Here is a 23320-nt window from a genome sequence, read left to right as displayed (position 1 = left end):
TAGGCATAGATCCACATCTCACACCCTATACTAAAATAAAATCAAAATGGGTACAAGATTTAGACATAAAGAGTGATACCATAGAGAAATTAGTAGACCAAAAAATATTCTATCTATCTGATCTATGAAAAAGGGATAAATTTATGACCAAACAAGAATTAGAGCACATTATAAACTAATAATTAATCATTTTTACTATATTAATTTTTTTAAGGTTTTTTGGCAAGGCAATGGGCTTAAGTGGCTTACCTAAGGCCACACAGCTAGGTAATTATTAAATTTCTCAGACCGAATTTGAACTCAGGCACTCCTGACTCCAGGGCCAATGCTCTATCCACTGCACCACCTAGTCACCCCTTGACTATATTAAATTCAAAAGTGTTTGTACTAATAAAATCAATGCTGCCAAAATTAAAAGAAAAGCAAAAGGCTGGGAAACAATCTTCACAAGCAGGAATTCTGATAAAGTTCTCATTTCTAAAATATATAAAAAATTGCATTAAATTTATAAGGTCACAAGTCATTCTCCAATAGATAAATGGTCAAAGGATATGAACAGGCAGCTTTCAAATGAAGAAATTAAAGCCACACATAGGCATATGAAAAAAATGCTCCAAATCAATATTGATTAGAGAAATTCAAATTAAAACACAATTAGGTATCATCTCACACTTATTAGATTAACCCAGATGAGAGAAAGGGAAGATGATCAATGTTGGAGAAGTTGTGGGAGGATGGTTCCAACCTTACTGGAGAGCAATATGGAACTATACCCAAAGAGTAATAAAACTGTTCATACCCTTTGACTCAGCAATTCCAATTCCAAAACTAAACCCAGAAGTAATTGTATAAAAAAGGAAAACAGTCCTAGATGTTCCAAAATATTCATAGCAACCCTTTTTGTAATGGCAAAGAAACTGAGAGGATGTCCATCATATGGGGAATGGCTAAACAAGTTATGGTACATGAATACTGTGGAATATTATTGTTTTATAAGAAACAATAAATGGTCAGACTCTAGAGAAGCATGGAATGACTTACGGTATCTGATGTTGAGTGAAGGGCTAGTAGAGCCAAGAGAACAATTTACACAACAACATTATGAGATGAACATCTTGATGGAAGCAACCCCTCCTGGCAGTCCAGAGAGCTAGGACAACCGTTTCTGACAAGATTATGGACTATATTATCCCCAACCAGAGGAAGAAAAACAAAACAAAGCATAAAGAAAAAAAACACCCCTACTGAATCTGATGAACACTTTATAAAAATTATCTATTATTGTATCTCTTTCCCTTAATCCTAATTCCTCATGCCAAAAATTACTAATTTGTAAATATGTTTAACAAAATGTGTATGTAAAATGCTAACCTGACTGTTCCCAACTAATGGGGTGGGGTGGGTAGGGAGGGTGGAAGGAAACCTTGTAACTTGGAAATACACATGTACAAATGGATGAAAAGAAAAAAAAAGAAAGAAAAGTGCTAGCCACCTCATAGCAGAAAGAGAAGTGATGAATTCTAAATTCAGATTGAAGCCTTTTTTTCTTTTGGCAACATGGCCATAAGGAAATATGTTTTGCATAACTTCACATGTAGAACAGGTATTATTATTGTTTGTCTTCCCAATAGGTGGGGAAAGGAGAGAACTGGAAACTCAAAATTTATAAAAATTAATGTAAGAGGGGCGGCTAGGTGGCATAGTAGATAGAGCACTGGCCCTGGAGTCAGAAGTACTGAGTTCAAATCCGGCTTCAGACACTTAATAATTACCTAGCTGTGTGGCCTTGGGCAAGCCATTTAACCCCGCTGCCTTGCAAAAACTTAAAAAAAATTAATATAAGAAATTAATAAAGAAAAAATGTCTCTTTCTACAACATTCAGGGCCTTTTCTTCTTTTACACTATAAATATCCTAATTTAGACTATTATTCCTTCCCCCCTTGATTATTGCAACAACCTCCTAAATGATCTCCCTATAGTCTCTTCCATCTAATATCCAGTGACAACAAAGCTCCCAAAGTGAAATTTCTTAAGTTCAAGTCTGACCATATCACTCCCTCATTCAGCAAATCTTTAGGATCAAATACAAACTCCCACATGTTTGTCTTTAAGATCATATGCAAAGTCCTCCGGCTTTTTTACTGGACTTAATTGTCCCAAAAATAGGCTCACTTCAGTTTCTAAATTTTTCCCTCTACTGTTATCACATAAAAGCTTGTCCTCCCACCCCAATTTTGAGTATCCCAATTCTAGACAATCTTTAACAATCAGGTAAAATTTTACCTTTTCTATTAATCCTTTGCCAGCAATTCCAGCCTATACAATATTACTTTTTGGCATTTAGCATGGGCTACTTGATATTATCTTTTCATACCTTTCTGAAGTATGAAGATGTGGAATATTCCAATAAATCAATACTAATCAAGTAAGTACTATATTAAATTTAACCATCTGTTAAATTTAGATTTTTTATATCCCCTCATAATGCTTCTTGTACTACTACATATATAACTAGATAATAACAGTAACAATTAAAATAGAGCCCACTATGTGCCAGATTCTGTGCTAAAAGCTTTAGAAGGGTTGTTTTTTGATCTTCATGACAAATCTGGGAGATCAGTGCTATTGTTATCCCCATTTTACAAAAGAGGCAGACAGAGATGAAGTGAGCTGACCTGGGTCATTCTACTACTAAGTGTCTTAGACTGGATTTGAACTCAGATCTTCCTGACTCCAGGGTCAAGGTCCTAACCACTGTGCCTCCCAGCTGAGCTCAGTTTATTATTATTAAGGAAGAGCTCAATAAGGGCACATTAACCAGAAAGACAGCATATAAAGCAAATACAGAGGCAGGTCTCAAAATCAGGACCACCTGGGTTCAGGAGCAGCACCTGACAGATGCTGATCTTGGACAGGTCCCAGGTCAACCTCTCAGTGCTTTAGGCAACTGAGTAATACTAAGCTGAGGACATTGTTGGAATTCTTTCTTTGCTTGATAGTTTCCTCCACCAGTGAGATGGCAGGTTCAGTTGCTATCCCAATTCAGATGATAATTACTACATTCCTGGAATTCAAATATGAGCTCAAAAGATATCTTTTTCCCCACTGAAATGAAATGAGATTAAAAATAAATGAAGATAACTGAAAATTAAGAAAATGTTACATATAAACATCAGAACTTTTTTGTGGTCTTTGAGACAATTTTTACAAGTACAGTAGAATTAAACATGATTGAGTCCTCTACTTGCAGTCCTTAAAGTGTTGTCATGTAGAAGATTAAACAAGGTTCTGCCTGACCAGAGCCTGAACTAATAGGCAGGATGGAGAAAGATGCAGATTCAGCAGATTCCCAAAATGAGAGTTGTCCAAAAACATAATGCGTTGCTTTGGGATGTAGTTTGTTCCCTGTACTTTGAGAATTCCAAGAACAGACTTGTTGGGATTGTTATAAAAAGAATTTCCTATGAGGAAACAAGTTGACCCAAAGTTGATGGTCTCTGACCTATCTTCCAGTTCTGAGATTTTGTGATTCCATACATGGCTCCTTCAAATATTTGAGTAAAATTATGATGTTCTTCTAAGGCTTTTCTTCTCCCAGCTAAAGTCTTAAGTTTTTTTCAACTGATCCTTGTGTCACAAAGTTTTGAATACCACTTTTTTTTAGGGTTTTTTTTTTGCAAGGCAAATGGGGTTAAGTGGCTTGCCCAAGGCCACACAGCTAGGTAATTACCAAGTGTCTGAGACCAGATTTGAACCCACGTAGTCCTGACTCCAGGGCCGGTACTTTATCCACCTAGCCGCCCCTGAATACCACTTTCACTTTGGTCATCTCCCTCTGAATAATATTTAGGAAGATCCTTCCTAAGGGGTGTACAGAACTAGACATAGGAATATTATACATTTGATCTGACCAGGATAGAGTGCAATAGAAATATAATTTTCAGTGATATGGTCAAAATCTTTCTTTTAATGCAGGCAAGATCATATCAACTTTATTTGAGGCCATTTAACACTACTTTTAATTTCCAAAGTCTGGATAATTTTGATATAATTTAAAATAATTCATATTTATTTCTATCTTGGAAATGGAGATGCACTGATAATCATCTTCTATGAGTTATGTCCTTGTATATGAGAAGTAGATCCTCATTCTTATTTTCTCTAAGTTACATATCAGAGAATCACAGAGGATTAGAACTGGAAGAACTTTGTTTAAAATCTAGTTCAATTCCTTCATTTTATAAACAAGATTAAGGTTTAGTAACATGGTGTGATTTACTCAGAGTAATATAGCTAATTTGCTGGAGAGCCAAGATTAAAGACTACAGTCCTTTTACTTGAATCCTAAGATTGAAACATACTGACAAGCCTAATGTGATATAGTAGGAAATGCATTGAATTTGGAATCCAAGGACATCAATAACAATTGATCACTAGTTGAAAGATCTTGAGCAAATCCCTCCTTATCCTTCTATAAAATGAGGTTTTGAATGTATATCTCAAATCTATAATCTATAATTCTAAGAGTCCTGAGATAATGTTCTTTCCATTATATTATGTCTATTTTAAATTTTAATCTTTTCTTCTTGGATTTTATTTGCCACACTTTTATACTTTTAATTTTTTCAAACAAACTACATCCAATTTGGCTTTCTGCCAAATCATATGTTTAGTAAATCAATTAATCACCTTTGTTTGTCTAAATAAATTTATCAAATAACATTTATCAAAATTAATTACTAGGTAATTTAATATATGTACTTAATTATATATATATATATATATATATATATAATTTTGCAATATATGTGTTGTCTGCCTTGATATAATGTAAGATCTTTAAGCAGTTTGTTGTTTAATTTATAAGTTTTTATTCCCAATGCCTAACACAATGCCTTGCACAAAATAAATGCTTTACCTATTATTTTTTTATTTGGGTTTTTTTTTTTTTTGCAAGGCAATGCGGCTTGCCCAAGCTAGGTAATTATTAAGTGTCTGAGGTCAGATCTGAATTCAGGTCCTCCTGACTCCAGGGTCAGTACTCTATCCACTGCTGCCCCCTTTACTTATTGAATACTTGTTAATTGAAAGATGTAAAACTTTTTTAAAAATTTAATGGAAAACATCAATAGATGAAATATTGATCGCTTCAGAAAGAAAGTACTGAGTCTTCAATGTAACATAGGAATGAAAGAGTTTTTCCAGCTATTGGACATCAACAATCAACTTAAATTAAAAATAAAGGATTACATAAAAGATGATTGATATCAGTGAAGCATTGAAAAGTTTTCAAAAAATCTTAAATAATTGAAATATATTCTAGATAGGACCATAAAAGAATATTATTGCATTATTTTTCATTTAGGAATTCCCATTACCTGCAGTATAGGAAAATGTTTCTCTATGTATGTAATTTTTTTAAATTAGTTTTCTCTTTTTTAAAAAGGATGAAGGAAAAGGACAGGAAAGGAAACAGAAGGAGTGAAGAAGGGGGGAAATGGCAAACAGGGAAAAGATAATGGGGAAGCATAAAATAAAAGGGAAGGAAGAACAAGAGGAAGAAAAGATGTGTCCCATAGAATAAAACTTCATGAAATTAGGGCTACTGCTCACATGTTAGATATAACTATATTATACGCAAACCTCCATTCAAAAGAGAAGCAAGCAGTGAAGGGAATGGGAAGAAATTTCAATTTCCAGATAATCTGTCAGTTTATATTATATAACATCTGAAAATCACTAAGCACAACTAAATGCCTTGGCCCTTGAAGTAAAACACATTATCTTTATAAACAGGAAAAAGGCAAATTCCCTTGCACATTTAAGAACCACAACTGAATTACAATAACATCAACCATCTGCGAGTTAACAGAGTATAGAATACTGTAACAATGAATAGAAACTAAATTTAAGAATATACAGTTGAAAATCATTATCATATAAATCTGAAGTTAAAGCAAAGGTCTCTTTAAAATTGCAAAACATTTGAAATTGTGAAACTGAAGCTTTTGTTAAATAGACAAGAGCTTCCCTAATCCTTTTTTAAAGAACTCAGCATCAGTTTAATGGAAATGCTTATATGTAAAAGTCTCTTTCAAAATAAGAAATCATATCACAAAGTATAAATAAGGACATGAAGCAAATCATTTGCCTAACATTATGCAACAGCACTCTTTTTCATAATATGAAAATGAAATAGATGGTGGGACTGTAAGACTATAAACTACTAAAGAGATAAATGTTCACCCCATTACTGAGAAGGATAGGAACAGAATTTATGTTTCATTGGTTTAAGGAACTCCATAGAAAGAAATTCCCTCTTCAAAGGTTAAACCAGCACCTTCTATGCAGCATAGTATTAGATCTTCTCCTGTTGCCCAGACTACTGCAAGTCTTTCAATTAGTCTCCCTTCTCAAAGGTCTCCACACTAATGATTTCTTTCCACTTCCTCTATTCTCCAGGCTACACCATCAAGCTTCAGCTGCCTAACTGGCCTCTGGGTCCTTTCTTTTCTGTCCTAAATCCTCCATGTGTGCGTGGGGGAGGGGGAGAGAAGGGAGAGTAATGTAGGATTCCATATCAGTTATGTTTCCTTCTCTAAATTTAGCATCCCCTAGATACCTCCCCCTCCCGACTTCAGTTTTCCCCATGACAATGTAAGCTCCTTGAGGGCAGGGACTGCTTTACTTTTTGCCTGTACTTAGCACAGTGTCCAACACAAGGTAATCTTGGCTTAACAGGATACCTAGCATAAAATAAATGTTCAAGAAATGCTTGTTGACTAATGACCTGGCTGCAATTCATTCTCCACCCAGATGCTGAAGTGCTTTTTTTTTCTCCCTTCAATAGCGCTCTACAACCTTCTGGATCAAATATAAATTGCTCTGTCTGCCATTTCATCACTGGACCCCATCCTGCCTTTCTAGCCTTCTAACACCTTCCATTCCTTTATGACCCTTAGACTTTAGCTACATTAGTCCACTTGCACTTCCTTGAATATGACAATTCCTCTCTCAGTTGAAGACTTTGTCACTAACTGTTTTGTCACTAACTGTTATCCATGCTTGGAACACCATCTCTCCATATCTCTATATCTAAGCTTCTAACATTCTTGGGTTCCCTCTCCCCATTCACCATTTACACATACACAAGTTCCTTCTGAGATTTATTTCCATTTATTCTGTATATAGCTTTCATGAATATAGCAATTTGTATCATCTTTCTTTGTATCTCCAAAGATTAACACAGTGACCAGAGGATAGTTAATTGTTAGTTATTAATAAATGTTCATTGACTGACTGACTACTCTAAAACTGTAAAAATGCAAATATAAAAAAGAATGGCATTTTTATGACTGAAAAAAAGCTGAGAAATTTCCTTAACATTCTTACTTAGTTATTCAACTAACTGATCTGAAACAAATGAAAGAAGAGACAAAAATATAATAAAAGAACTGGTTCAAAAGGAAGCACAACTGAGTAAGTGGTCTTATAGAAAGTCACAGTAGTCTGCAAATTCTGTCAACCCGAGACTTTTTTTTTTAGATTTTTTTTTCAAGGCAATGGGCTTAAGTGGCTTGCCCAAGGCCACACAGCTAGGTAATTATTAAGTGTCTGAGGTCGGATTTGAACCCAGGTACTCCTGACTCCAAGGCCAGTGCTCTATTCACTGCGCCACCTAGTCACCCTGAGACTTTTGATAATACTGAACATATTCCTTTGATTATAAATTTAAATAAGTATCTTTCAGTGTCTGGCTGTGTACTGAAGTTTACAAAATAACTTTTCAAAATACTTACATTGCTTCTTGACGTTTCTCAGCTCTTTGCGAAACTGCACAAATCTGTCATCTTTTTTCAAATCGTCTTCTTTGTTGTTGTTTTTCAAAACCACTAATTTCTCTTCAACTAAGGCTTTTAGATTTGGTGTTAGATTTAGGTAATCTTTATCTTTTACCTAAAAAAAAAAAAGACAACACATTCTTGATAGCTAACCAGCACTAAAATGCCCTATCCTCAAAAAACACATTTATGGAAACTGAGTCCATCTTCCAAAAATTAAAAACTACTATGTACAAACATACAGGACACTGGAAACAATCACCAGAGGAAAGACAAATAAGATCAAAAAAGGCTTCCAGTAGAAGGTTGGACTCCTAACTAGGAGTTGAAGGAAGTCAGAAAGCAGAGAGCAGAGAATTGCAAACATAGGGAAAAAACAGTAAAAATGCCTTGAGTTGAGAGATAGTATCATTTAGGAACTGCAAAGAAGTCAGTGTCACTGGACTGCAACATATGTGAAGATTTGGGAAGGTAAAGTACTGGAAAATAGGAGGAAGGGCAGGTTATGAAGTGACTCAAATACCAAATGGAAAATTTTATATTTCATCTTGAGGTGATAGAAAGTTACTTGAATTTGGGGGTTCTGCCCAAACTTTAGGACAATGATTTTCATAACTAGGTGGGGAATATTTTGGAGTGGGGAAGGTTTGGTGCAACAGACTATTACAATAGTCTAGGTCTGAGGTAATAAGGACCTACACTAGGATGTTACAAGAAGAGAGGGGAATATACTCAAGAGACAATGCAACGGCAAAATTGATAGGGCCTGGCTACAGATTGATTATAGTAGAGTGAAAAGGGAATGAAAGATGGTAAAGAGTAGAGCATGATATCCAGGTTGCAAGTCTGGGTGACAAGGGAAGATAGAGGTACTACTAACAATAATACAGACATTTTGGGGAGCGCTTAGGGCAAAAAGTATAATGAGTTATTTTTTTAGATAGTTATATAAATTCTTTTTGACCACTGTAACAAGATCAAAAAAAATGTAGTAAACTTGGAAATAATCTTTACAACTAGCATTTCTGACAAAAGACTCATTTCTAAAATACACAGAGAACTGAGTCAAATTAAAAAAAAATTGACCAATTGACAAATGGTCAAAGGATATACAAAGGCAATTTACAGATTAGATCAAAGCAATTCATATTCATATGAAAATTGCTCTAAATCATTACTCATTAGAGAAATGCAAATTAAAGCTTCTCTGAGGTACCACCTCACACCTCTCAAACTGGCCAATATGACCAGAAAGGACAATGATCATTGTTGGAAGGGTTGTGAGAAATCTGGGACACTAATACATTGCTGGTGGAGCTGTGATCTAATTCAACCTTTCTGAAGAGATGTCTGGAACTATGCCCAAAGACAGCAAAAATGTGCATACCCTTTGATCCAGCAATACCACTACTGGGTCTATACACTGAAGAGATGATGAAAAAGGGTAAAAACATCACTTGTACAAAAATATTCATAGCAGCCCTGTTTGTGGTGGCAAAGAATTGGAAATCAAGTAAATGTCCTTCAACTAGGGAATGGCTTAGCAAACTGTGGTACATGTATGTCATGGAACACTATTGTTCTATTAGGAACCAGGAGGGATGGGAATTCAGGGAAGCCTGGAGGGATTTGCATGACCTGATGCTGAGTGAGATGAGCAGAACCAGAAAAGCACTGTACACCCTACCAGAAAAGCACTGTACACCCTAACAGCATCATGGGGGTGATGATCAACCTTGATGGACTTGCTCATTCCATCAGGGCAACAATCAGGGACAATTTGGGACTGCCTGTGATGGAGAATACCATCTGTATCCAGAGAAAGAACTGTGGAGTTTGAACAAAGACCAAGGACTATTACCTTTAAAACTTAGGAAAAAAACAAAACAAAACATGATATCTTATTGTCTGATCTTGCTATCTCTTATACTTTGTTTCTGTCTTAAGGATATGATTTCTCTCTCATCACATTCAATTTGGATCAATGTACCATGGAAACAATGTAAAGACTGGCAAATTGCCTTCTGTGGGGAGGGGGGTAGAGGGAAGGAGACAAGAATGGAGGAAAAATTGTAAAACTCAAAATAAATAAAATCTTTTTAAAAAATTCAGTTTGAGATATTTAAAAGGCAACTGGAGACGCAAGATTGAAAGTCAACAAAAAAGGTCAGGAATCAGTAAATAAGAGAATGATCAATATAAGAATGATAAGTGAATCCATGTGAACTGGTGAGATAACAAGTAAAATAGAGGGAGAAGAGAAGGTGGTCCAGGATAGAACCCATGATTTGTGGTTATGATTTGGATAAAAATTCAAAAAAGGAAACTGAGTTCAAATTCCCAGAATTAAAACAATTATGAGCCAGATACTATAGCAAGCTCACTCGAAATATGAAAAAAAGTAAAAGATAATTCTAAAAGACCATTTGTGCTCTTAAGGAATTTATAGTCTAATAGGAGAGACAACATGCAAATTACTATGTACAAACAAGCCATGCATACAGGATACTAGAAACAATCACCAGAGGATTGTCACCAGTGGAGCCATTAGAACTTAAGAGAAAAAAAAGTATCATGGAAGAAAAAATGTGATCAACATATCAAAGTGTGCAGAGGTCAAGAAGGACGAGAACTGAGAAACAATCATTAGATTTGACAGTTCAGAGATTATTAGTAACTCTGGAGAGTGGAGTTTTGGTTGAATGATGAAGCCAGACTATAGAAAGTAAAGAACAGAGTGAGAGGAAAGGAAGCTGAGGTCCCTGTTAAAGATGACCTTATAAAAATGTTTGGTCATTAAAAGCATGAGAGACATAGGAAGCCAGTTAATGGAAATGGATGGGGAATGAATATTTTTTGAGGTTGGGAAAGACATGGGAAAGTTTATAGGCAATTGCAACGTAGCCAGCAACTGAGGAGAGACTGAAAATAAAAAAAAAAAAAGAGTAGGAATTATAGAGGGGGCAATAGAGAAGACAAATGGGATCTATTGTGCATGAAGAAGGATTTATTTTTATCAAGTCATTATGTCAGGCAATGGATAAAGGCACAGATAGTGGAAAAGAAAAGAGGAAGCTCCTGGTAAATGACCTCAACCATTTTCAGCAAAATTAGACAAGTTTTTCAGCTGAGAAAGAAGCAAGGAGAGCTATGCAAAGTTTAAGGAGGGGCAAAAAGGTTTGGAAGCACTACTGTGATGCTTGGGAGAGTGAGTCAGGGAAGTGTAAAAGGACTGTCTTGTCAGAGTGAAGAGCTTGACTGAGATAACCCACATTGGCAGTGGATCCAATAAGCAAGGTTTTTTGATTTTCTCCAGCTTCATTCAGAAACACATGAGTAGGAAACAAAGGCAGCAGATGGTGAAAATTGTCCCAGGCCAAGACTTGGCAGGATAAGACTAAAAACAATAAGGAAACAAGGAAGTCAAGGGATAAAGACAGTGTAACATTATGGTGGTTCACTAAGGCATCAAGGTTAAGAAGGAAGCAGTGCATAGTCAGTGCAAGAAAGATGGTCTGGGAAAACACTAAGAGCCAAGAGGATGAAGAACAGGGTTTGGCATTGCAAGGCAGGGAGCAAAAGTGACATGACAAGAAATAAAGGAATTTCAAAGTTCAAAACATTGAAGAGAGCATTTATGGGGGATGGTAAGATCAAGAGTATGACCTTCTCCATGGGTTGCTAGAGTGGGCTGGAGGGGTATATGAAGGGAAATAAGCAAGGTAAAGAAATAGAGGGATGAAAAATATGTATGTTGAAGTTCTCTAATATAAGGGCAGGAGCTGGGAAGGACTATGAGTCATGCATGGACTGAACTCAAAGGATGAAGGGAAATGTCTTAGAGGATAGTAGATGACAGCTACCAAATTTTGATTGGATTGAATGAACATCAAAGGAAGAGAAATTATTGAGTGATGGAGGGAGAATGAGAGTGGCAATAAGGAGCAAGAAGTATACCAAATCATCCCCTTAATCAACAAACTGGGAGGAATGAATGAAAGTGCAACCAGTGTCAGAAAGGATGGCTAGGGAGGCTACCTACATAGGGAGGGAGCCAGGTCTCAGGAAGAGTCAAAAGATGAAAGGAGCAAGTAAGAAAGGAAAAGATTTAAGATGAAAGCAACTTAACAATCTATTGAGTGCCATACTGGATGGGGTGGATAGCTTTAAAGTGCATCATCTTGAGGGGATAATGGAGTCACAACTGGGTTGTGAGTTTAACAATAGGTTTGTGAAATGACAGTCAGTGTTCAAGATAAATGGGGTGGAGAGGGTATAATTGGGTAGGAGTTCATTAATCACTGCCAAATGAATTCTGGAAAGCTATTAACATCACTAGGGGATCAGTTATGAGAAGCAGTAGAAGTATTTCTTTTCTGTCCCTGCAGGCAGGTCAGGTCAGGAGACAGATGGAGGGAAAAAGAAAATATGGTGTCTCCATGCCTAGTATAGCCAGTAAAGGGATCCTGCAAGGTTGAGAAGAGGTTAGCCTAGGGCACTAGCACCCAATAGAATGATGGTTTTCTGATCCTGTTATTAGAAATTAGTATTGCTATTTCCTCTCAAATTGTATTAAAACTTTATTTCTTCTAGTGCTGGAGTATTTTTTTAGGGAAGCTGAATTTTGTAGAATCCTTCATGTTACTATTCCTGCCAGAAGGTTCTAATCTAAATTCTTAATACTGGGGCAGCTCAGTGGTGTAGTGGATGGAGCACCAGCCCTGGAGTCAGGAGGATCTGAGTTAAAATCCAGCCTCAGACACTTAATAATTGCCAAGCTGTGTGACCTTGGGCAAGTCACTTAACTCCATTGCCTTAAATAAATAAAAATTTAAAAATATATAAATTCTTAATACTGAAATTTTTAATGTTTCCCCCATAAAGAACAATTAGTTACTATTTCTACCTTTTCATTCCGAGCAATACCAATTGCTCTATGACTCCAAAATTAATCAATAAACATTAATTATTATTATATTTTATTAATATTTTATTAATATATTAATATATGATATTAACATAATATATTACATATATTAATTGATATATTAATTTATGCGATCCACTCAACTATGTTCCTGTCCTGTGTTAAATGCTAATCTTCTAGGGCTTAGTTTGTGAAGCCTTATCCCTAAAAAAGGTTTTTTACCAAGTCTGTTTTTCATAGCCCTATTCAATGGAAGATTCTAGAAATAGATATATCTGTTAGAGACTGATCAATGTTAATACAATGAGAAGATTGCCAGTTGCTTTACTACATACTATTAATTACCTTCTGTCTTTCTTCTATAATTTCTACTTTAGACAATTAAGATATAATATAGGGGCGGAGCCAAGATGGCAACAAGAAGGGATCCAGTCTTAAGAGCTCTCTGATAAAACTCATCAGCTAAGGACACTAACTAAACTTTCGAGAGACAGAACCCACAAAGGGACCCAGTGAGGCAGTTCTCCTACTCAAGGTAACCTGGAAAAGAGCAGAAAGGCTCTGCTCCCTGGGGTCGGAGGGGCGGCCTGCCAGAGCCAAAGAACTTCAGCCTCCCGGAGGCAGCCCCAGGGCGCTGGGACTCTCAGCTCACAGCAGTGGGGGAGTCTCCTGAGCTGCACCCTGAGGAGCACTGAGCACAAAGTGGGTAAACAGCAGAGGACCTCTGCCAGAGCCAGCACGTGGAGCCCAGCCCTTGGGGAACACAGTGAGCAGCTTGGTCTTTCTGCAGCCCAGATCCGGAAACATAAGCAGGTTGAGCCCGTAAGCAGGAGCCCCCAGGGCATAAGCCCATTGAGCTGAGGGAAGGGAGTGAAGAGAAACTGTGAGCTCTGTCCTTTGCCCCTGGAACAGGACTCTGGGGCTCTGACCACATTGAGATGCTGATCGCAGTCTAGGCCCGCCCCCCCCCCCACCTCAGCCCCGTGGCAGAGGGCAGGGCTTATGGTCATTCACAGACCAGGAGGGAGGACAGAGCCTCACACACTGAGACCCTTGTGGGAGTGTCCCAAAAGCTCAGGAAGCACCCCCAAACCAGGCCCAGGCTGGGAAAATGAGCAAGCAGAGAAACAAAAGGAAGACTATTGAGAAATATTTTGCAAATGAGCCCAAGAAGGACCAAAATACTCAGTCTGAAGATGAGGAAGCACAAGCTCCTGCATCTAAAAACTCCAAGAAAAACAGAAATTGGGCTCAGGCTATGACAGAGCTCAAAAAAGACTTTGAAAATCAAATGAGGGAGTTGGAAGAAAAACTGGGAAAAGAAAGGAGAGAAATGCAGGAAAAACATGAAAATGAAGTCAGCAGCTTAGTCAAGGAAGTCCAAAAAAATGCTGAAGAAAATAGCATGCTAAAAACCAGCTTAGGTCAAATGGATAAAACAGTTCAAAAAGTTATTGAGGAGAAGAATGCTTTAAAAAGCAAATTTCACAAGATGGAAAAAGAGATAAGAAAACTCTCTGAGGAGAACAAATCCTTCAGACAAAGAATAGAATTCAGGGAGAGTGATGAATTTACCAGAAATCAGGAATCAATACCTCAAAACCAAAAAAATGAAAAATTAGAAGAAAATGTGAAATATCTCATTGAAAAAACAACTGATATGGAAAACAGACTTAGGAAAGATAATTTAAAAATTATTGGAATACCTGAAAGTCATGATCAGGAAAAGAGCCTTGACATCATTTTCAAAGAATTACTACAGGAAAATTGCCCTGATATTCTAGAAGCAGAGGGCAAAATAGAAATGGAGAGAATCCACCGATCCCCCAGAGAAAGAGATCCCAAAAAACCAACCCCTAGGAATATTATAGCCAAGTTCCAGAACTCCCAAGTCAAAGAAAAAATATTACAAGCAGCCAGAAGAACACAGTTCAAATATCATGGAGCTGCAGTCAGGATCACACAGGACTTAGCAGCAGCTACATTGGAAGCTCGTAGGGCTTGGAAAAACAATATACCAGAAGGCAAGAGAGCTTAGAATACAGCCAAGAATGAACTACCCAGCAAGGCTGAATGTCCTCTTCCAGGGAAAAAAGATGGACTTTCAATGAACCAGGGGAATTTCAAATGTTCCTTTTGGAATGGCCAGAGCTGAACAGAAGGTTTGATCTTCAGATACAGGACTCAGGTGAAGCATGGAGATTGGAGGAGAGGGGGGAAATATGAGGGACTTAATGAGGATGAACTGCATGTATTCCTGCATAGAAAAAATGACACTGATAATACTCATATGAACCTTCTCAGTTAATAGAGCAGGTAGAGAGAGCTTTTATAGTTGAAGCACAGGAGAAAGCTGAATTCGAAGATAAAATATGGTGTAAAAATGGAGTCAATAGAAAAAAATGGAAATGGAATGGGAGAAAGAAAAAGAAGAGGGGGAATAGTCCAAGATATTTCACATAAGATTTTTTTAATTACAATAAGCTATTGCAATGATATGGAAGGGGGGAGGCAAGGGGGAATGAGGGAACCTTTGCTCTCATCAGAGATGGCTAGGAGAGGAAATAGCATATATACTCAATGGGGTATAGACATCTGGAGTAAGAAGGAGCGGGGAGCAGGGGGAAAGGGTGGGGATGTGAATAAAGGAGGAGAGGATGGACCATGGGGGAAGAGTGGCCAGATATAACACGTTTTCTTTCTTACTTCTTGCAAGGGGCTGGGATTGAAAGGCCTGCCCAGGACCATAAGGCCAGGTGGATTCTGGGCCTAAGGGGTGGTATGGGGGCTCAGGGCTTCTTAGCCCCAGAACCAGGGATCTGTATGCTGAGCCAGTCAACGACCCTACAGCAGAGTCAGAGTAAAAGGAGAGAGAAAATAGAGTACATGGTAGTGGAGAAATAAGAAAGGAGGGAGTTGCGATCAGCAATGGCAACAGTGGAAAAATATGGAAATAACTTTGTGATGAACTTATCATAAAGAATGAGATGTACCCGTGACAGAGTTGTTGGTGTTGGAACAAAGACTCAAGCACATTTTTTGTTATGATTATCTGGGGGAGGGTTCAGGGTAAGTGGGGCTGGATAGCCTGCCTGGGGCCACATAGCGGGGTGATCTTTGGGTGTTTGGGGCCGGATTTGGACCCAGGTGCTCCTGGCTCAAGGGCCAATGCTCTGTCTGCCACCCAGCCACCCCTACTATTATTACTATTTTATTTTATTTTGGGTCTTTTTTTTTTTTTATTTTGGTTTTTGCAGGGCAGTGGGGATCAGGTGGCTTGCATGTCCCACGGCTGGGTGATTGTTGGGTTTACAAGGCTGGATATGGACTTGGGTGCTCGTGGCTCCAGGGCTGGTGCTTTGTCCATTGCGCCACTTGGCCATACCTACAATTATTACTATTACTATTTTTTTTATTTTAATTTTTTTCTCTCCCCTTTCCTTTTTTCACCCAAGCAAGTCTATCTATATTCATGGGGGAGGAGGGCTATTTTGTTTACTTGTAAACAAGAATATTTTATTAATGTAAAAAAAATTTGTACAAAATGAGAATAAAAAATAAATTTAAAAAGATATAATTCTTTTCATAAATGATAATCAAAGACTATATAAATATATTCTTTCCAATCCACTCAAGTAGGTCACCAACAAGGATACTATCATCCGCATCATCTTAATGATTCATTGCGTGACTTCTGTCAAATCAGTTAGCCTTTCTGGATCTTGTTTCTTTATCTCTAAAATGAGGAAGTTCAATAAGATGATTTTAAGGCACTCTTAATATTCTACAATGTAGTATCTGTGATCTATGCTTTTGATTTTTGATATCTTTCTTTCTTTTAATAATTTTCAAACCTTCTGCTGTCATCTGTTCACTCTCCAAACCCAACCTCCAAAATTCAAACCTAGGAGGAGATAAGCTATCTGAGCTCTCAATCTCCTAGAAGTCCCCATTTTTATTCTACCCACTTTCCACCTCATTTCTTTTGACACTTGAATTCCTGGCCTCTTCCTTCTCCAGAAATGCTTTCCATTCCTGGCTCTTAAAACTACACTCAAATCTCCCTTCCATAAGCATCATTTCCCTATGTGCATTGTCCACTCTCCCTCTCAGAAGGTAGATTTCCTGAGTGCCAAGAAAGGTTTCACATTTGTAGCCCCAGCAATCAACAAAGCAGCTGACATGGAGCAGATGTTTAATAAATTTTTTTATTCACTTTAAGTTAATTATAGAAACTGTTTGCTGGAAGCAAGGGTTCTTAAACACCTGAATAGTTAGATAAAGAGGCTTTGGAATAACTTTAGTTCTTTAAAAGACTGATTCTCATTTATTAATTGTTTTACTTGAGATGCTATAAGAAGATAAGGGTTGTTTCAAAGTACAATTCTAGGATTATAAGCAAATAAACAATCTAATCTGAGCAAACAAAAAATAAAACTGTCAATAAAATTAAAATTCCCTTTTTTTCTTGTTTGTTTTTTTTTTTTGGTTTGTCCCACACTAGGGATCAACAAAATTTAAGACTGTCAGGTTACAGCTGGTAAAATTAAGTAAAAATTTTGATTCAATACCTTTTTTTCAATTACTATTTCCAAACAATTGATTTCCAGATCTCTAAATCCAACCCTAAAATTTTGAGATGACTCCCAGTCATCATGGCAGAGTACTTTCATCTATTCTGTATCTATTTTGCATGTACCCAATTATCTACATTAGTCTCCCTAAGTTCCCTGAGGGCAGGAGTTGTTTTTTGTCTTTTTTTAAAACATCTCTAATGCTCAACACACTGCCTGATGTGTAGTGAGCAATTAGTAAATGGTTGAAACAGCTGAAATAACAGTCTGTCATCTTCAAATATACTTTAGTCCCCTAGGATTGAGTGAGAAGGTGGTAGCTTTTATTTCTTTGGTCTACACACCAGTCCAAGGAAATTTCGAAGTACCAGTCTCCATGAAATGTTAACCCTAATATCCAAATCATAATTCTGAATGGTTCTTTTTTGCTCCTGGTATCAGAAAGGGACTATCATAAATAATACAAATAAGGAACACAAAAGACATGTGAGAAACCTAATGCCACAGTGAGCATACCTTACTTTGGAGAGAATTTAATGTTCACCTACAAAATGATTGCTTGGAAATTACTCAACTAAGTTTCTACCTATATCATTGCTACAAAATGAAGCTTCTCTCTTCTTTTTCAAGTTTTTCATTTTCTCTGTTTATATCTTAAAAAGACCACTGATGAAATCCTAAATAATAAAAAAAAGTAATTGTACATTTAATTGCCTGTCCTGCAGGTCACCAGCAGAGAAAATGAGAAAAAAATCATGTGGACAGTTCACTTTTTTTTTTTGACAGTTCATTTTCTAAGAAGGGGCCTAGAACAGTTCATAAGAGTGACAGATACTGAAAATAAACAAACAAAAAAGGCCCATTATATCAGACTCTCTTTTTTGTGTCCAGGCAAGACAGAACCCTTCAGATAAAGGACCCAGCACTCCAAATGAGCTAAAGACATAAAGAAGCTTCTGATTTGGTAAACACACACAGAGAGCGAGACTGCTTACTTGAGGGAAAATACTCATATTTTTATGCTTATATAAAAATATTTTGGGATATCATATATGACACAGTTTCTATATCACCCTGGAAATAAAGTAGTAACTATTTCAATAGTTAGATGGTAGTGACGCTCCCTCTGCTGGTGCAGATCACAGCCTACCTTTTGTTAATTTCACTCAATCCTCTTCCATATACAGAACACAGGACACGCTGCTTCTGATTCTTTGAACATTTCATGAATACCAGGGCAATGGGAGTAGGGAAAAAATTCTACAGAATACTTACTGTGAAATTCAAATAAGTCACATTATCCCAAGAGTTTAATTTATGGATTAAAAATGGCAGAGCAACAAATATAAGGAAAGGGGACACAAAATTGTTAGTGTGTCTATAATTTGTTTTCAATGTAAATGACAGAGGAACCACAGCATTTGACTTCTTGGACCCAAAAAAGCTTCATGAGAAGAAGAAATTTCATAGTCAAAGACAAAGTTAGAGTATCAGGACCAGAACAAATACATAACACTGAAATATATGCCAGAATGCTGGGAGACATCGAAGATTTATTCATTTTATTACTCATTATAACTTACATTTGCATAATATTTTTAAAACCTTCAAAATGCTTTATATAATTTTTATTTTTATCTTTATAACAACTCAATAAGATAGATGATATTATCACACCAATTTTCAGGTCAAGAAATCAGGTTGAAAGAGATTAAATGATTTAATCTAAACATTTAATCTGTATAGTATTTCCCACCCAGCTGTTCTGGACTTCATGATTTCCAGAAACTCATCATTCTGCAAGATGAATCAAGTCAGAACCTCAGACCTTCTCAGCAATTTCTGCCTCTGGGTCCCCTCCCATTCGCTGATTAGAGACCTTGGAAGGTGGATATGAAAGAGCTCCCCCAGATACTCTGCCATTTAAAGAGGGCATCCACTTCATTATTTTTCTACCTGCCTGCTCTTCTGAATTTCATTATATACAGAAATTCATCATTCTACAAGATGAAAAGACCACTAGAACTTAGACCCTGTAAGATCATTTCCCATCCTAGCTACAGAACTTTATCACTTTCCTGCTGCCAGATACTCCTGTCCACACCCAATGCATCTTCTTTTTTTATGTGTTATCTCCATCCCACCCCCCATCATTCTGTGAGTTCCTTGAGATAATACTGTAAGAAGTGATTAGTGGGGGGGGGGGGCAATGGCTAGGTGGCACAGTGGATAGAGCACTGGCCTTGGAGTCAGGAGTACCTGAGTTCAAATACGACCTCAGACACTTAATAATTACCTAGCCATGTGGCCTTGGGCAAGCCACTTAAACCCATTGTCTTGCAAAAAATAAAATAAAATAAAATAAAATAAAGAAGTGACTAGCATAGTGCCTGGTACATAGTAGGCACTAAATAAATGTTTACTGACTCTAATTGAGTCTTGAGTTGGGAGTCATATATCTGTCTGAACCCATAGGGCAGTTAGGGAATTCAATGAATGCCAGCCCTGGAATCAGGAAGACTTTCTTCTAGGTCTCAAAGCTAGCCTCAGACACTTACTAATAACTCTGTGTCCCTGAGCAAATTACTTGTTGACTCAGTTTCCTCAGGAGCAAGATGGAAATGGAGAACCACTCCAGTATCTGCCAAGAAAAACTTAAATGGGATTATGACGAGTTGAAGATGACTGAAAACAACTGAACACATACAAGATTTGAAAATAGGTCTTCCTAACTCAGCATATAAATCTCTACCATACTACACTGCCTCTTAAGTTAAAAGTGTATGATTTAGTAGTACAAAATACATCCTTAAAGGCTGTCTCCCAACAAGGAGTTTCCCAATAACATGTTAAAATCATAAAAGATTCCTTCAAATCTGTAACCAGAGAAATAATCCCAATTCAAGGATCATTTAACTATCCAAGATGTATTCTTGCTAAAAAGTGGAGTCTGTGACTCATACAACGGCCTTCCTTGCAATTTCTCAGGCAAGACACTCCATCTCTCAACTCCCACCATTTTCACTGGTCGTCTGTCCTCCATGACTGAAGCATTCTGTCTCCTGAGTTCCTTTGAGTCTCAGCTAAAATTCCCCATTTTACAGGAAGCTTTCCCTGACCTAGTGCCTTCTCACCAGTGATTATTTTCTCTTTTTCCCCCAGTTAATATCATTTGTTTTTACATAGTTATTTATATGTTCTCTCCCCCCCATTAAAATGTTAGCACCCCAAGGATGTCTATCTTTTTCTCTTTCTTAACATTCTCAGGACTAAGCACTGTGTTTGGGATATAGTAGTTGTTTAAAAAATGATTATTGATGGACTGTTCTCCACTACTGTGAAATATGCTTTTCTAATAGAAGGAATTTCTTTTAGTAAGATCCTCAAGAGTTCCTATTGTCCTATTGTGTATTATGTTGTACAATTGAAACAAGAACCTGAATATTACAGGGCCTCTTTAATAAAGATCATGATAATCCAAAATAAATCAACCTAACAATCCACATAGGAAAATTGCCAGAAAAAAAAAAAATTTCTACTGTTTAGACAGTAAGAACTGCCTACATGATTATACTGAGCTAGCTCTGGTAGTGCAAGTGTCAACCTCATTGACAACGTGTAACTCCCTGGAAAGGACACTGCCAAGGTCCTTGTCCACAGTACTCAAAACTTCTCCATTTGAAATTGATGGTTCCACATATGGATGGTGTGGTTCTGGCTGATAGAACACCTGTCTTTTCTTGGTGTTAACTGTTAGACCAAAATTAACACAAACAGCAGAGAATCAATCCATACTTTGTTGTAGCTCAGTGTCAGAATCTGTATTGAGTGCACCGTCATCTGCAAACAGAAGATCACACACCAACAATCCCTCCACTTTGGTCTTGGCTTGCCTTTTCAAGTTGAATATTTTGCCATCAGTACAGTAAGCTGACTTTGAAGCTATGTTCATACTCAGTGAAGATGTTTGATAACATGACAGAAAACATCATGTTAAAAAGGATGGTAACAAGGATACAGTCTAGTTTCACTCCATTGGTGACTGGGAAATCTCAAGAGCATTGTCCACTATCCAGAACCCAGATATATGTCTGCAAAACCTGGACCGTCTACCAGTGCCATGTCAGGAAAATAAATCACTTTCATTTAAATTGTCTTAGAATGATTCTGAAGACCACCTGGCAGTGTAAGATACCAGACACTGAGGTCCTTTCAAGAGCTAAACTACCAAGCATTCCAACATTACTACAAACAGCACAACTACGATGGGCTGGGCATGTTGTTAGAATGCCAGAAATACAATTGCCAAGTACTCACAAGGGGTTCAGAAGAAGTGATATTAGGACCCCTCTTAAGAACTTTAGAACTGCTTATACAGCTTCAGAGACACTGGCACAGAAATGCCCAGCATGGTGTGCCGTCATCAGTGAGGATGCTGCACTCTATGAGCAAGGCAGAATCAAAGCAGCTCAAAAGAAACATGACATACATAGATTTAGAATACCCATCTCAGGTGTTCACATGACTATTTGTGCATTCCAAGCTTGAATTAGTCTGATCAGCCACAGTCCAACACTGTAATTTGCCTCAAATATAGTGATGTCATTTTGGTGGTCTTTCATAACAAAGGACAAGACCCAATCAACCAAACACTCAGTTAACATAATTATTTCATCAGTATTAATGGCAGACAGAGGTAAAAGGAACTTATTTGCAATATTGTACAGTTCTTTTAATGATCTCAAGGTGCTAACCCAGAGACCCAATTTTTTTCAATACAAGTTTCCTCTGAAAATACTTTAAGACTGTCAATCATGGGACATTACCATGATGTCTGTATAAGCACTGCTACAACCGGCTAAAGAGCATTTGAAGGAAAGGAAGGGCAGGTACAACGTTTGGGTATAATTCTATCAAAACTAGATCTAGAGAGGTGACAAAACAACTAGGACAGAGGCAGAAGCCTGAAGATCTCGAAAGTCAAAAGTGTCCCATATTGTCTTCACAATAGAAGACATCAATAAAACAACAAGCAGTTATTAAGCACCATAAGTGCAAGGTACTAAGTATATCAAAAACAAAAAAAGGGGAAATCCCTCAAAAAATTTCCATTCTAAAACACAGGTAAGGTGCAAGTAGGCTTTGGCATATTTATAATGATGGTCTATGAACAAGATGTTGCATAATATTAAACATAAAGAAGGGGCAGCTAGGTAGCTCAGTGAATAGAGCACCAGCCCTAGATTCAAATGTGGCCTCACACACTTAAGAATTACCTAGCTGTGTGGCCTTGGGCAAGCCACTTAACTCCATTGGCCTCGCAAAAACATAAAAAAAAAACAACAAAAAAACCACAACAAAAAACCATAAAGGAAATAAGTAGCTGGAAAAGGTGACCTGGACCTAAGGCAAGGGAACTAGATAACAAATCAAAAGACTGGGTACACCACTGTTATTCATAAAAGTTGACAAGATCTTAAAAGAAGGTTCCTGGCATATTGAGAGGATCCTTTATGGAGAATCTATGGAAAAGATTCAAAGAGAAGGAGAAAGCAACATGAGGATTCTTCTAGCCTAGTGAGACTATAGACAGTATAGATCCTGTTCTCAATACTTAATTAGTTCAGGGATCAGGACTTGAACCACTGGTCATGGTTTGCTTTTGATTTAAGTCATAAAAGTCTAGTTTATAGCTGTCCTGAAGTTTGGTAGACTTCCCACTGCCATGCAGGATGTTTTCTGATTGAGCATTGAAGGGGTAGCTAATATACAAGCAAAGAAGAACCGTGTACACTTTGATGATTAATTTTACCTTTTCAAATTTTTTTGCATAAATTTAATTTTATTAAATGTATAATTTATTAATTGTAATTATATGTATTAAATGCATAATTTATTAAATGTATAATTTATTATATATTCATTATACATTTACATATATATTATATTATTACATTATATATCATATATTTATATG

General features: G+C 37.0%; 1 protein-coding gene across 1 annotated transcript in view; it reads right to left on the bottom strand.

Annotated features, from left to right (window-relative positions):
- NSMCE2 (NSE2 (MMS21) homolog, SMC5-SMC6 complex SUMO ligase) overlaps positions 1-23320 on the bottom strand; it is a 281655-nt gene that overhangs the window by 168103 nt on the left and 90232 nt on the right. Inside the window, exon 4 of the mRNA XM_074201685.1 lies at positions 7801-7957. Within this exon, the coding sequence (XP_074057786.1) occupies positions 7801-7957 (157 nt within the window). The remainder of the gene's footprint in view (positions 1-7800; positions 7958-23320) is intronic.

This window comes from Macrotis lagotis, chromosome X, assembly GCF_037893015.1.
Source record: "Macrotis lagotis isolate mMagLag1 chromosome X, bilby.v1.9.chrom.fasta, whole genome shotgun sequence".
Lineage (NCBI taxonomy): Eukaryota > Metazoa > Chordata > Mammalia > Peramelemorphia > Peramelidae > Macrotis > Macrotis lagotis.
The sequence above is the reverse complement of the archived record's forward strand: the minus strand, read 5'-3'. Positions and strand labels throughout refer to the sequence as shown.